The sequence below is a fragment of the Vombatus ursinus genome, unplaced genomic scaffold (genome assembly GCF_900497805.2).
Source record: "Vombatus ursinus unplaced genomic scaffold, bare-nosed wombat genome assembly UNPS02014791.1, whole genome shotgun sequence".
NCBI classification, from domain to species: domain Eukaryota; kingdom Metazoa; phylum Chordata; class Mammalia; order Diprotodontia; family Vombatidae; genus Vombatus; species Vombatus ursinus.
This window is the reverse complement of record NW_020954569.1, coordinates 24,641,728-24,658,453: the sequence shown is the minus strand read 5'-3', so window position 1 is coordinate 24,658,453 and position 16,726 is coordinate 24,641,728. Positions and strand designations below refer to the sequence as shown.

Genomic DNA, 16,726 nt, shown 5'->3' with positions numbered 1-16,726 from the left:
CCTCTCCACTGCCACAACAAGCTGCATCACGCCAGAACCTCCTCCTCGCCTCAGGACCTCTCCTCAGAACTGTGATCCAGATCCAAGCATGGGCAGAGCAAGAGATTCCTGCCTCAACCATGGCAAAAAGATCCCTACAATCTCCCTCTGATCAGCCACCAGATTCCCCCTCGGTTTGTGGGCTGGAAGCTCAGGAAACAGCTGCTGCCCACACCGGGACTTGCCACTGACACCTAGCTCCTTCTCTCAGTCACAGACTTTTCCCACTGACCTTCTAAGCTGTTTTGGGTGTTCATGGGTTGAGAAGTCTGGAAACCGCCACAGCTGCCCACGATTCAGTCCTCTGAGGCCTGCTCCAGGTTTGCTGCTGCCTGTGCACCCACCCCAAACTGCGCTCCTCTCCCTGCCTGGCGCGATATACCTTTCCAATCAACCATCCAGGTTGTCTTGGGCTGGAAATTTGTTTCACTCTGTCTTTTTGTGGGTTCTGCTGCTTTAGAATTTGTTTAGAGCCATTTTTTTATAGATATTTGGAGGGGTTTGAGGGAAAGCTCAAGCAAGTCACTGCTTTCACACTGCCATCTTGGCTCCGCCCCCTTAGCATTATTATTCCTAATTTAGAGCTGTGGAAAAGTGGCTCACCCAGGGCAACCTAAACTAGTGTAGTGGTAGAATTGGGATTTAAATCCAGGTTGTTTGCCTCTAATTTTAATGTTTTCTCTCCGCATAGTATATATTCTTTATACCCTATTTAGAATTAATGAATCTTTGCAACCTGATATAATAAGTGAGGCCGTCTATTTCCAAATCTGCTAATAAATGTAATCATTCCCATGTAAAATGAAACTTGCCTTGCCAGGGTTCTGCTGCTTAAAGAGTGCCATTTCTTGAAGAAATAAGCTGAAGTTTATCCATGATTCTGCAATACATTGGCTGAGTCTGGGCTTTTCATCAGCTTTGGAATTTACCACTTCCCAGCTAAAGCAAGAGAGAAAGAAAACATATCATAACACTGGATAATTGATAACAACACTTAAAGGAATCATCTGGAATTTAGTATCAGTCAAAGTATGAAAGTCCACAATGGATTTAACATTGGTTGGTCAACATTACAGAAAATTTTGAAAACTGAGGCTGAGTAGCCAAGTACTGCATAGCTTCTCTTTCCATCCTAAATTGGTATATACAGTACTTGGAAAGTGAAAACTAATTAAGAAAACATTACAAGGATAATAAACTGGATAAGCAAAATAATATATTTCAAAGTGCAACAAGAGGAAACTTCAGAGCCAGAGTCTGTTGGATGTCAGAAGCTTCTAGACTGTTCAATTTGACCATATTTTTATTTCCTTTTGAAAATTGTGAACGATTATCAAGTTAATAGACTTTTCCCATATCAAACTGATGTGCCAAGTGAGCAAAGGAAAATAAATGGGAAAAAAAAGGAATCATATATTCAAATCTATAAAAGTTCTTAATAGATACATTGCTTTCATAGCTAAAGAATAGTTTATTAAGAGAATAATAGTTTGTATTTTGGGGTAATTTAGAATATCATCACAATATCCTTCCTAACATGGACTATAACATCTAAGAGAGCTCTTTTTCATTAGTAACTTACTGCTGTCAACAAAAGTTCCTAGACAGATTAAAAATGGGTTCATTTATTCTATTTGATCTCTGGACTCTCCTAACTTATTGACCCTTAAGACCCCTGCTCCCTGCCAATGCCTTATGTTATTTATGCTTATATGCCCAGTAAAACTCTTACCACATTAACACATCATTCTCCCTAGAAAAACAAACCCATTTTCCCCCTGGTAATTATTTTCTGAACTTGTATTTTAATTCTTGTTGTTACAGCACAGTGATAGAAGCAGACAATACATTCATTGCTAAATAAAAACTACAAATAGGGGTCATTATCATTAAATGCTCAAATCTAATACCCTGAATGCTCTAGTGTATTTCTGTGTGTAATCAGGTTTATGTTATATGATCTGGTTCTTTCCCCTTTCTCTTTCTCCCACCTTCCTTCCACTGATATTTATTAAGTAATTATTACATTCTAGACATTGAGGGAAATACAAAGATGAAAAAGGCACAAGGTTCTATCTCAAGCAGTTTACAATCTGATAAGGTGATAAGATGTATATAAATAAATGTCACACATAGAATATAAGCACATATAAGAAGTACAAAGTGCCATGAGATTAAGCATTGTTGATACAGTCTGTAAAGGTATATTTGAAAATAATGAAATGTAATCAACATGGAAAAATTCCTAGACTAGGAAATGGAAGAAAGGAGTCTGGTCTTGGTTCTGTCATAAATCAGCTATGAAACTCTGGATAAAATATCAAGCTCTTTGTATCTCAGTTTTTTCATATATAAAATAAGAATGTTCAAGCAAAAATTATGTTTGAAGTGCCACCCACTGCTAAAATTCTCTGGTTCTAAATAACGTCAGCCATCCCTTTAGACAACACTATCTTCCTTCCTTCCCCTCACCCCCACCTGTTCTCTTTCTTAGTATCAGTTCAGTGTTCCACTTTTAGAGATGAACTTTCTAGGAAAAATGATTACCTCATTCCTATAATCCAAAGTCAGAAAGGAAACTTACGCTCATGATTATCTGATGTTTGGAGGGCATTACAGGTGACATGTGCATGATACATATAGTTGCTGAGAATATTAGATTCTAGGCTTTCCTAGAAAGTCCTTTCCTGAAAACATTTAAGAAAGAAAAAGAAGCCCGTATGAATACTGGGCTAATCCATAGGAAACAGATCTTTTACATGTAATATGGTTCTCTTCTCGTCATCCTTGGAAGTAAGATGACATCTAGTATAAGAGATTGAAGGAATTGAAATATACATAAGACCTTTAAAAAAAAGTTAGGTTGTTGCAGCTTCTTTTTATTAATAAGACAGAATTCTTCCATTATTACACCAATATTCCACTATTTATTATTACTTTCCTACTTAGTTTTAGGACAACTACTGCTTTCCTGCCTTCACTCGGTTTAAGATTAGGAGGGAAGAGCTAACTTCCTCAAGAAGCCATGCAGCCTATAGCTAAATAGACTATAACTTAATGTTTCCCTTCTCTGATGCTGAAAATATTAGGCAAGACACCGTGCAAGGACCCATTTCTGGAGTGTAAGTCAGAGAGAATGCTGATGAAAATGACTTCAGCCCCTTATCTGGTCATGCATGAATGTGAAGCTTCCTCTAAAACCAAACCTGAGGATGTATAAAATTTTATCAGATATTTCAAAGGAAGGTCTCCATGAATAAGATTAGGATAGCTTTACAAATGACCATACTCATGAGGCATAGTGAAGTAGGAACCCCTCAGTTGTTGAACTTGGAAATGGGGGAAGATCATACTAGTATGAAAAGCTATTAGAGGAAAGGAATAATAATAGCCTACATTTGTATGGTGAAATGACTTGCCTAAAGTCAATACCAGTAGTATTAAAGAGCAGAACCAGGCCTGGAATTCACATCTGGCTTCCAGTCCTGGCTCTGACACTTATTTAATTAGAGAGACAGTATGATATAATGGAAGAATTACAGAACCCAGATTCATATTTCAGCTCTCTTACTTACTCCCCCAGGGACTTTGGGCAATTCACTTTTTCCTCTCTGGGCCTCATTTTCCTTCTCTGTAAAATGTGGGAGTTGGTTTGGATGACCTTTAAGGTCCATTTCAACTCTAAATCTACAACTATGGAAACCTACTGTGAGATACTAATCAACTGATGTAATAGTATATAGGATCATAGAAACGGAAGAGACCTTCTTAAGTCATCTAACTCTAAACTCCTAAATGTTTTTCATACAGATAATAATTAGCAGAGATAGTATCTGCAGTTGGTCCTCTGACTCATATCCTGTACACCTTCTACAGTATCTATCCCACTGCTTCCCTAATGAGTATTAGTAGTAGGATTTGGAATCTAGGTCTTTCCATTACATCATGTTGTTTTCCATCAGAAACAAAAATTCTCTAGGACACAGTGTATCATTTTAGCAATGGAGAATTTTCTCTTTCCCTGTGAGTAGAATTATATGCCCTAAACCTTTTCCCTAACCTCCTACCACACCACAGTGTATTCAGTTCGTATATGCTTTGATCCAGTGATACTGGCCTCCTGGCTGTTCCATGAACAAGACATTCCATCCCTCAACTCCAGCATTTCCCCTGGCTGTCCTCTATGCCTGGTTATGCTCTCCCTCCTCTGCTCAGACTACTAGACTCCCTGGTTTCCTTTAGTTCCCAACTAAAATCCCAACTTCAACAGGAAGCCTTTCCCAACTCCTCTTAATTCCAATGCCTTCACTGTTAATTATTTTTTAAAATTAATTTACTTTTAGTTTTCAACATTCACTTCTATAATATTTTGAGTTTTAAATTTTCTCCGCTTCTCACTCCCCCCCAAGATGGTGTGCAATCTGATAAAGGCTCTACTTACACATTCATATTAAGCATAGTTTCCCATTAGTCATGATGTAAATAACAATTAGAACTAATGGGAGCAAACAGACTTCAGAAAAACCAGAAAGACTTATGGACTGATGCTGAGTGAAGTGAGGAGAACCAGGAGAACACTGTACACAGTAACAGACACACTGTGCTATAACTAACTTTGATAGACTTAGCTCTTCTCAGCAATGCAAGGATCTAAGACATCTCCCAAAGTCTCATGATGGAAAATGCTATCCACATCCCAAGAAAGAACTATGGAGTTTGAATGTAGATGGAAGCATACTATTTGCTCTTTTTTTTCTTCTGTTTTGTTTTGTTTCTTCTTTCTTCTGGTTCCTCTTATGGGTTCTAATTCTTCTTTATAGTATGACTAATGTGAAAATATGTTTAATAAGAATGTACATGTAGAGCTTATATCAGATTTCACGCAGTTTTGGGGAGGGAGGTGGGAAAGGAGGGGGAGAAAATTTAAAACTCAAAAGCTTTTGGAAGTGATTGTTGAAAACTAAAAATAAATAAAATTTTAAAAAAAGAACCAATGGGAGGAGAATGAAGCAATAAAACAAAACAACAAAGGAAAAGGAAAGCAAATAGTATGCTTCCGTCTGCATTCAGACTCCATAGTTCTTTCTCTGGGTGTAGACAGTAATTTCCATCAAGAGTCTTTTAGAGTTATCTTAGATCCTTGCATTGCTGTGAAGAGTCAAGTCTATCAAACAGTCAGTCATTGCACAATGTGGCTGTTACTGTGTATAATGTTCTCCTGGTTCTCCTCACTTCACTCAGCATAAGTTCATCTAAGTCTTTCCAGGTTTTTTTGAAGTCTGCCTGCTCATCATTTCTTATAGCACAACAGTATTCTATTACATTTGTATACCACAACTTGTTCAGCCATTCCCCAATTGATGGGCATTCCCTCGATTTCCAATTCTTTGCCACCACAAAAAGAGCTGCTATAAATATTTTTGTGCATGTGGGTCCTTTTCCCGTTTTTATGATCTCTTTGGGATACAGACCTAGAAGTGGTATTGCTAGGTCAAAAGGTATGCACAATTTTATAGCTCTTTAGGCATAGTTCCAAATTGCTCTCCAAAATGGCTGGATCATTTCACAACTCCATCAAATTAGCGTTCCAATTTTCCCACCTCTTCTCCAGCATTTATCATTGTCCTGTTTTGTCATGTTAGACCATCTGATAGGTGTGATGTGGTACCTCAGAAGTCATTTTTATTTGCATTTCTCTAATCGATAGTGATTTAGAACATTTTTACATGACTATAGATGGCTTTAGTTTCTTCCTCTGAAAACTTCCTGTTATATGATATCCTTTGACCATTTATCAATTGGGGAATGACTTGTATTCTTATAAATTTGACTGTTCTCTATATATTTTAGAAATGAGGACTTTATCAGAGACACTGGTTGTAAAAATTCTTTCCCAGTTTTCTGCTTCCCTCCTAATCTTGGATGCATTAGCTTTGTGCAAAAACTTTTCAACTTAATGTAAACAAAATTATCCATTTTGCATTTCATAATGTTCTCTATTGCTTGTTTGATCATAAATTCTTCCCTTCTCCATAGCTCTGAAAGGTAAACTATTCCTTGCTCTTCTAGTTTGCTTATAGCATCAGTCTTTATATCTAAATCGTGTACCCATTTTGACTTTATCTTACTATAGGGTATAAGATGTTGGTCTATGTCCAGTTTCTGCCATACATTTTTCCAGTTTTCCTAGCAGTTTTTATTAAATAGTGATTTCTTATCCCAGAAGCTGGAGTCTTTGGATTTATCAAATAGTAGATTAGTATAGTCATTGACTCTTATATCTTGCATACCTAACCTATTCCATTGATTCACCACTCTATTTCTTAGCCAGTACCAAGTAGTTTTGATGATTGCTGCTCTATAATACAATGTAAGATCTGGTACAGCTAGGCCACCTCACCTTGCATTTCTTTTCATTAGTTTTCTTGATATTCTGGATTTTTTGTTCTTCCAGTTGAATTTTGTTACTGTTTTTTCTCACTCTATAAAATAATTTTTGGTAGTTTGATTGGTATGGTGCTGAATAAGTAAATTAATTTAGGTAAATTGTCACTTTTATTATATTAGCTCGGCCTACCCATGAGTAACCGATATTTTTCCAATTATTTAGAACTAACTTTATTTTTGTGAAAAGTGTTTTGTAATTGTGTTCATATAGTTCCTGGTTTTGTTTTGGCAGGTAGACTCCCAAATATTTTATAATATCTACGGTAATTTTAAATGGAATTTCTTTTTCTATCTCTTGCTTCTGGGCTTTGTTAGTAATACATAGTAATGCTGATGATTTGTGTGGGTTTATTTTATATCCTGGCACTTTGCTAAATTTGTTTATTTCAAATAATTTTTTACTTGATTCTCTAGGATTTTCTAAATATACCATCATATTTGGGGCTCTGCACCAAACTAGGTATGTGATTGTGGATGAATCACTTCATCTCTCTTCCTCAAGAGGAAAGCGAGGCAGCTGAACTAAGATCCATTCCAGTTCCTCACGTTGTTCTTAGCATGATAAATCATTCGCTGGACTACAAACAAAAGAAATTAATTTTGAAGATACCATATTTTTTTAAAAAGAACAATACCTCAAACCCATTCAGGTGCCAATGTGACAGAGATGGATTTTTTTTTAAATGAATTCATACAGGGAGCTGAATGATTTGTAATCATTTCTCTTTTTCTCATCAAGAGAATTCACTGAATCTTCAGGAAGATTCTTTTTCTTTATTAAAACAAAAACAAATGATTTTTTTCTAGTTGGAATTTTTTAAAAAATATTTCTAATTTGAGTTAAAATGAGAACAATGTATCTCCATCCATTTTCGTTTAAAAATTCTAACTATACTTTAAACAGGTTATTATAGCAAAAATCATTTTAAAATAATATTTACACTTTGGGTTAAAATGGGAAGATATATTTATATATTTCAGTTTAGAATTTTTAACCACCTTTTTAATTAGTTACAAAACCAAAAATATATACTCAATGCATTCTTTAGATTGCAACACATAACGTTCTCCATTAGGGGGAATCTACAACTCTGAAAAATGTGCTGCCCAGGTGCTCTTTAAAAGTAGATTGAAATTTTTTTCTAACTGGACCCATCCAGTCTACCTAATGTGAATGTTGCAGTTTAGGAACACTGAGGGGAAGCAGAATCTATTCTCACTGCTAGACAAATAAACCTGATCATCCTAATGGGGAAAAAGAAATCTCCTGAACCTATGTTCTTTAAACTTATAGAAGAGTCTGTATAGCAAAAAATATTCAAGACTCTCAATAAAAAAAATCCTCATATAGACTATCCTTCCTACAAATGACTGATAATTTCACAAATCAATAAATAAGGACTAGTCCTAAAAAAACAGTCAATACAGAGTGGGAAAACTGTTAAAACAGCTACCAGCCAGCTCTACATGTAAACATTCAGGTCACTTTTTTTCATTTTGACACTTTAAAAATATAATACAACTTCTTTGTTCTATAAATTCCTGGACTTGAGAGCAACAATAATTATTTTCCCAATCAAAATAAATTATGTTGGGCTAGGATTTTTGGGCTAGGATTTTTTTTCTCAAAAGCTGAGCAAGAGTTTTATTCTAGTCTTATATTTTCACTTATATTCTACAAGATTATTCTCCCATTATACGCCCACTACCAAGAGGCACTGTGGCCAAATACAATGGAATTGCATTTTCTGAGAGTCTGGCACATCCTTCCAGCTTTGTCTTTCCTCCTACGAAGTCTGGAGTCCTGGAGTGATATTGTGATGAAGTTTGGCAGTAAACCAATATATACAAACAAAAAGGTCTACATGTGCTCATCTTTTTTTTTTTTTTTAAAAGAGAAACTGTTTATGGACTAGTCATAGATGCCCAGAGTTCGGCTGAAGTTACACAGAGATGAGAATATTAGAGATTTGGGGGTGTGCTTTCACAATTTTCCTTCCTTAGATTTAGGTTGTTTGGGACCTCCAAAAAGGAAGTCAATGTTTTGTGGGACTCAGGTGGCAAGAAAGCTGAAAATGTCATACTTTTAACAGCAGGTCTGAATAACTGCTGGGGTTTTAGAAACTTTGCTCAGGAAAGTAAAGTTTCATAAAGTACAGAGGGTGTTAAATCAATCTATCCACAATAATGCATTTAAGACCTTCTACAATTAAGCTACAACCTACTTTCCCAGTCTTCACATGTTTTTAGGTGTCTAGGATAGAGTGTATGACTGCAATTTACAAAGACCTGAGTTCAAATCCTGTCTCAGACACCACTAGTTGTGTGATTGGGGGCAAATCACTTAATCCCTGTGTCTTGCTATCCTCATCTGTAAAATACAAATAATAACAGTGCCTACCTTTCCAGGTTCTTGTGAGGAATGAAATAGTGTATATAAAAGCATTCTGCAAATCTTAAAGTGGTATAGAAATGCTTGCTGCTATTACTATTTTACACCTTCCATCTTCTTCTAGTCACTGTTCTCCCAACACTGCATCTACAGTCTCTGTTCATTTACATTTACATTTCAACTATACCTACTTATCTTCCTTCAGACTTAATAGCTCATTTCAATTAAAACATTTATTAAGCACTTAAAATACACATAAGAAAGAAAGAAAGAAGGAAAGAAGGAAATAAAGAAAGAGAGAAAGAGAGAGAGAAGTGGCCCTTACTCCTCAAGGAACCTCGAGTGAAAATCTAGGCTATTTTTTTTTCATTTTGCCCTTATATTCCTCAATGCCAAGGAGAGATGCTTTCACAACCCAGCTACTCAACCAATATTTCCTTTTTTGTTTTTGTTTTATTTTGTTTTTGTGAGGCAATCAGGGTTAAGTGACTTGCCCAGGGTCACATAGCTAGTAGTGTCAAGTGTCTTAAGACAGATTTGAACTCAGGTCCTCCTGACTTCAGGGCTGGTATTCTATCCATTGTACTTTCTAGCTGCCCTTAACCAATATTTGTTGAAGTGAATTGGAGTGGGAACAGGACAGGTATGCAGGCAAACAAATGCAAAGGGCATATACAAAGTAATTTCAAAAGTAAAGAAGGACAAAAACAAGCATTTAAGTCTTAACCACATGCCAGGCACCATACTAGGAACTTTGCAAGTATTATCTGACTTGATCCTCACAATAACCCTTAGAGGTAGGTGCTATTATTATCCTCACTTGATAGACGAGGAAACTGAAGCTGACAGAGGTTAAATGACTTGCCAAGGGTCACACAGCTAGTGAGTGTCTGAGGCTGCATTTGAGCTGAGGTCTTTCCTCACTCCAAGGTCAGTATTCTATCCACTGCACCATTTACCTGCCTTTAAAAGGGAGGGAATCCTAACAAGTGGGGTTGTAAAAGTTCTACATGGTGGAGATGAAGGATGGCATTCTAAACATGGAAGATGACTTGTACAAAAACAGAGGCATCAGATGATGCAGTGTAATGTATGAGGAAAACCAAGGAGGACAATTTGACTAGAACAGAAATTGCATGAATAGGAATATTTAAGCAGTAAAACTAGACAGAGAAAAGCTAAATGGAAAGTCAAATTGCAGAGAGCTTCCACTGACAGTTTGAGTATTTTATTTTGTACTTTATCCTAGAGGCTAAGAGGGAGCCAGTGATGATTTTTTTCATACAGTCACATCCAGATTTTGGGAATATCAATTTGGCAGTATGTGAATAAGAGAGAAACTTAAAGTATGAAGAACAATTAGAGGGAGATTGTAATAGCCCAAGGGAGAGCTGATAAGGGTCCAAACTATGATAAATGGTGTATGAGTACAGGTCAGATGAGAGAGGTGTTAAAAAGGTAGAATCAGTAACTGGCAATTTATTGGATAAAGTCCCGGTCAATGTGAGGAAAGAATAAAGAATAACTACTGTAAGGTTTTAAACCTCAGTAACCAGGAAGAACAGTGGTACCCTGAACAGAAATCGGGAGAGACTGGGAGGACAGTTGAGTCTGATGAGAAATATCAATTCCATTTTGGATGTATGGAGTTTAAGATGCCTACAGAATATTCAAGTAGAGATGTCTAGCCCTCAAGTGGTTATGGGAAGCCTCATGGTGCAATGAACAGAGGGCTAGATTTGCAATCCAGAGAATTTGCTAGATATATGATTTTGAATAAATCATTTCACTTCTCTCATTCTCCCTTCCTCTATAAAATGAAGATAATAAAAGTACCTACTTCACAGGGTTTCTGTGAGTATCAAATTAAATAATGTATATATAAATTATAAAGTAGTATAAAATATAAATCAGTATAAAGTACTTTTTAAACCTGCTCTGAATGTGGGATGTGAGTTCAGGAGAAAGATTTGGTCTGGATACATAAATCTGAGAGTCATCTCCATAGAGATAACTGAACTCAAATGAGTTAATAAAATTGCCACAAAAAAGTATAGAGGAAGTAGAGACAGGAGCCTAGGATAAGGGCAGTCATTTAGTATGAGGCAGAAGGCTCTCAGGCAGATATAACAGCAGTAGTGGCATATTGTTTCAGTCTTATCTTTGTGTTTGTTTTGTTTAGTATTGTTCCAGTCTGTTTCTCTGTTACATCTCAAATTACAGTACTGTATTTGTATTTTTTTTTTTTTTGCACTCGGATCCAAATAGAAAAATAAAGTATTAAGATTTGAATTTTGCCCAGAGAGAGCCTTTGCGAAGTGCCGATTTCTGATTTAGGATGCCTGTCTCCAAGAGGATGGAAAATGTCCTAACTACTATTGAATGTAATTGTACCATTTTCATATTGGATGAGACCTTTCATTTTAAATGAAAATGGAATTCAGAATTATTCAGGTATTATTTAAAAAGGCTTCTGAAGTTAGAGCAACAATTTTCATTGCATTTCATTGTTCTTCTTGCTTTTTAAATAACTAAATTTGTCCAGGCCAATATAATAAGAACCAGAAATAGAAAATAAGAATTTTAACTTTATGCATATATATAATGCTCAAAATAGATTTCATAGTAAAAGGCTGTAAAACTTTAATGCTATTTCTTTGTAACTTCCAGCTTTCAAAATTTCCCATAATCTGCTCCATGTTACCTATCTAACCCTTTTTGCCTGCTATTCTTTGCTTCACCCAGGTCAACCTCCCTGCTGTATATGTTGCTTATTCTAATTCCCCTGCCTTTGTTTATGATCATTTTCCTGCCTGAAATATCCTCTGACCTGGTCTCTAAAACAGTTGAAATACCACTTTTATTATGAAACTTCCCTTGATGACTTCAGCTCACATTAATTTTTCAGCATAATTTCTTTTTTAGCTTCGTTTTGTTCTTAAACCCATATTATACAGTTATTTAATTATTTGGTAGATTGAGTCCCAAATATTTTATGCATTTTGTAGTTATTTTGAACGAGACTTCCTCTTCTATTCTTGTCTTCTATATTTTGTTTCATTTTATAGAAATGAAAATTTCTATTTTATAGAAATAATGTTGTTTTTGTGGGTTTACTTTACAGCCTGCAACTTTATTGAGCCCATTACTTCATTTAGTTTCTTTACTGAATCCTTAGGATTTTCTAAGTGACACCTCCCTGCTCCCCTGCCGTCCTCTCACCCCAAAGAGATACACACACACTATCCACTGCGCCACCTAGCTGCCCTAGATAATTTCTATTTATTAATTATTTTTTATAGTTCAGCTTCAAAATTTAAATCTTAAAATCATTTTAGGTAGAAACTACAAATTGCCTAAGTAATTTGCCTTAAAAATTACTGTAGCAAGGAGTTCTTTTTTATTTATTTTTTATTTTGATAATTCAGATTTACATAATGCCTATACTTTAACTAATATTTAAAGCAACTTTTAAAGTACATAATATATTATTATTATTATTATTTACAGATGAGAATCCGAAGGTCAGAGATATGTTCCCCTGTGGCACTCTTCTTAGCTGTGAGACTGTGACCTAGAATTACGTATGGACGTTGCAACAAGGTCTTGCTCCCAAACGCAAGCAAAGGGTCACCTGTTAGGTCCTCCTGAACAGTCTTCTGACCCCCTTATTCTCTGTGGGCTGAGAGTTCCCCACACTATTGCTGCCACTACTGCCTTACTTTTAAATGAACTCTGGAAAAAAAATTTTCTGGTTCTTTCAGTTAAGATTTTCCAGGACTGTAGTGCTTTACTGAATGAGGGTACAATTCAAAAATACCCATGATTTTCTGGCCCATTTACAAAAGCTCAGAACTTTCCCTCTAGGTGCATGTTCTTAATCAATGTGCATTTAGATTAAAATTAAGATGAAAAAAGAGACTCTGGAAATAAGGACTCTTGCCACATAAACATTTCTTTTTATATCTAGAGGTTTAAAATTAAACACTGAAATTCTAATTCAACATTTATTAAGTGCCTACACTAGTCCTAGGCAATATTTAATATATTTTAAAATTTTATTTCACTCACAGCCTATTATGTGACACTCTTCCTCTTTAGACCTTAGTTTACTCATCTATAAAATAAAGGTATTGAATTAAATGATCCAAGATCTCTTCTCACTCCACCCTGTATAATTCTATGAACATTTTTTAAAGAGAAGGTTAACGCATAAACTGTCACCTAGCAACTGTGATAAGCAGATGCTCCAACTCATCACATTCATACATATGTTTTGGCCTGGAGATCCAGTAGACTTTTCATTCTCTGGAAATGACTAATGATCTCATGTGCTCTGTTGATAGCAGACATCTGTTAAGGCAAAGTCCTGTCAAATTTTTCTTAGAAAGGTCAGTCAATCTCAAGTTACTGACTTCAGAATTTCTTAGTATAATGTTTTGAAATTTTTTTTAACCCACTGGCACTAATATGCCCATGGCAAGCACATGCCAAATACTTCTGTGTGTATGTACCTATGTACCTAAATAAAAAGGGTGAGTATTTATATGTGCAACTGGGAGACAGAAATACATGTCTATATACAGACACACAAATCACAGCCATGACAGAACAGAATGGGATGTGTCAACCAAAGGATTATACAAACAAACAGAAGATTAAGAAATTATACAGCACTCAACTCTAAGCCTTCACTTTTTCAGACAACACATGCCAAGTGTGCAACATCTCTCCAGGGCCTAAGGAGGGAACAGAAGACGCCACCTGGTCTGCTCTTGCTTAGGTCTGACAAGCTAAAGGCCATATTCCTTTAAGTAGTAAATCAACATCTCATTGCTCAACCTGAACTTCTATTTCCAGGGCCTCTTCTTACACTGCTTCACACTAATCAGAACTAAGTAATATATTTATGAACTTTTCTTTCTCCCTTTTCCTCTTCCTTAGATGGATCAACTCTAGCCCTTCCCAGGGTACGCACAGATAACCAAGAATGTGACCTAACTAGACCACCTAGAAGACTGAATCTAAACTTAACATCAGTTTTTATTTGATTCCAGTTGCAATTCTTTAAGCTTTTGTGAAAAGGCCAATTGGAAGTCATTTTAATGTCTGATTTCATTGAAGTTTTAATAACTGGATTGTAATAAGCCTGAGGCACGAACAATTTAAATTCCACCATCAGAATGGGACAAGCTCCTACTGGAGGCATTCAGATGATTAAATGTCTGTTTCCATTTATGAATGCCAAGGTTTGTCTTCAATCGTTGTCTCTGTGGGGAAAAAAAGGATTTTATTTTTCCCCTGAAGAATCATATCTGATAGTCAAGAAATAAAACTCTTCTACAACCCCTATAGTAGGGGTTCTTAAGCATTTTTGTGTGTTGTGGACTATTTGGCAGTCTGATAAAGCCTATGGGTCCTCTCCTCAGCATAATGTTTTAAAATGCATACAATAAAATATATAGGATTATAAAGGAAAACAAAAGATTGTGAAAATAAAAATGTAATTTTTTCCCTATCCAAACTCATGTGCTCCGAGTCTCCTAAGCAGAATTTAAATAACAAAAAAACATTTCTGTGAAATGAGTTTGCTTCTCTGGGCATAAGCCCTTAGAAGCCTCCTGCCTGGGATGTGGATCCTCCACAAGGGTATAGCACAAGGAGGCTTATGTTTAAATTAGACAAAAAATATTTTTCTCACATATTTAGTAATATGAATTGTATATTCCTCTGGCTACATAAGTTGTAGGTCTATAGGTATTAAAACAGTTCATACCCATATAACTGCCTTCTCTCCTTTTCTGGTTGTTGTTAAGTCCCACTTTTCCATGAGGGCCCAGGTAAAACAGCATTTTCCCCATTAAGTTTTCCCTGATCTAATCTCCTTTTTTTGGTGACCTTTCATAATATTTAAACTCTACTTCATGTATGTGAGGACAATAACTTCATCTTACTTATCTTTTTACTATCCTAAACACCTGCCAAAGTTCTTTGCAGTAGTAGGCACTCAGTAATTTTGCTATATAAATTTGCTAAAGTATAAAAATGCAAATTGTCATATAGATGCTACTTTTATCCACAGAAACATATATGGCCATGAATAAGCATATGTGAAAAAAAACAAAAATATTTTAAGTTCACTTAAAGGAAAAGGAGCATAATCTCCCTGGTTAAGCTAAATGATTCCCGGTTCGATTTCATACCATCTTTGCAATCAAAATTGTGTGATATGACATAGACTTATTTTTGTTTAACTAAAAGTTAAATTTTGCACTGGGATGTTTCAACCCATTGGGATAGCCAAAGACGATCCTAAAAGTGGTTTTTAAAAAAAGGTGAAAAATTAATAGTTTATAAATCTTACTAATAAAAATTAAAGTCTAGACAGTAGTGTTCTAGAACAAAACACTGAATTTTGAAAATGAGAGATCAAGGTTAGCATTTCAACTGAATCACTTACTAGCTGTTTGATATTTAGCAAGTCAGGTTACCCACATCATGTAGAATGGGGATAATAATGACTGTGCTACCTAATTTACATACCTTCTGTACAAGTTGAACTAACGCATGTAAAATGCTATATATATAAAATACATTGCAAAACTTTTAGCCACTGTTATTATTATTAAGCAATAACTTTAATTTCAAAGTCAAATTTTCATTTGATACAAACTACACCATTGAGCAACAACAAAAAAAATGGCAGAGCTGATCATTCTATTCCTCATACAAGCTATTTATCAGTTATGTTCTAACGTAAAAAGAATGACAAACTAGTAAGATCTAATGAGAAATCAGACGGCATACTTAAACTTGGAAATGGAATTAATGAATCTGTTTAAAAATTTTCCTAGTGAAAAGTTTCAGTAAGACTTCAAGCCATTTATTAAAAATCTAAAAATGCAATACTTCAAAGAGTTTGCAAAAACCAGGTGACACCAGGAAGATGGAAATTTCAACAAAGACCTTTGCATATTTAGTAGATGAGATTTTTAAAATAAATAAATGATTTAATAGCTACAGCCTTAATGAAGTATTTCTTCCATTTGGAGCTATACTGTGATATCTTCTGAGCTATGACAACAATTAAAACTAAACATAAATATAAACTTAGAACTAGACCTTAGAATCACTGTATCAAAGTATTAAGCATATTCAGTCATACTGCTCTTGCCAAACAGTATTTTTACTGAGAAAAGAATGGGGTTTTGTACCATTAAAATGTTTTAAATTTTTTTTATACTTGTTCTAACAAGCCAATAGTCTGACTACACGAAGAGAGTTGTTTAAAAAATGGCTCCCACATCAATAACTAGCTATTTCCTCCCTGTAAGAATAGAATTAATTGGGGGAATATGTTATTAGGGAGTTGCTCCGTCCAAAAGACTCTTCTTGAAGAAAATGTCAATTGCATTTGTGTGTAGGGTTGCTAAAGAGTCTACAGGCCTTTGATCACTCTCATTTCTTACTCTGAATCCTGAACATTTTTCATCAATCTCTACAAAGTCCAACTTTGCATTTAAAGTCACTGTGCATAAAATGTATGCTGACTTAAATCGAAGGGTCCATCACAGAATCTCTACTTCTTCATCCTCTTCAATAGTTGGCATATAAGCTGCAAGTATCTTCATTGGAGTCTTTTGGACAAATGCTTACCATAACAACTATGACAGGAGACGACCAAATGCCCTATGAAAAGATGTTCCTCTTGCCTGTGGGAATACATTAACAGCAATTCAACCTGCTTCTTTATTTTACTCTCCAAGGAGACCCTAGGAAGCACCCTTCTGTTTTGCTGCAAATTGTCTTTGTCTTATGGTTTCCTTTATAATGAAAATATCAAGATTG

General features: G+C 35.4%; 1 protein-coding gene across 2 annotated transcripts in view; it reads right to left on the bottom strand.

Annotated features, from left to right (window-relative positions):
- Window positions 1-16,726, bottom strand: part of RETREG1 (reticulophagy regulator 1) — a 171,545-nt gene that overhangs the window by 14,719 nt on the left and 140,100 nt on the right. For both annotated transcript variants that reach the window (XM_027868895.1, XM_027868896.1), the window contains one exon: window positions 852-978. In XM_027868895.1, coding sequence (XP_027724696.1) covers window positions 852-978 — 127 coding nt within the window. The remainder of the gene's footprint in view (window positions 1-851; window positions 979-16,726) is intronic.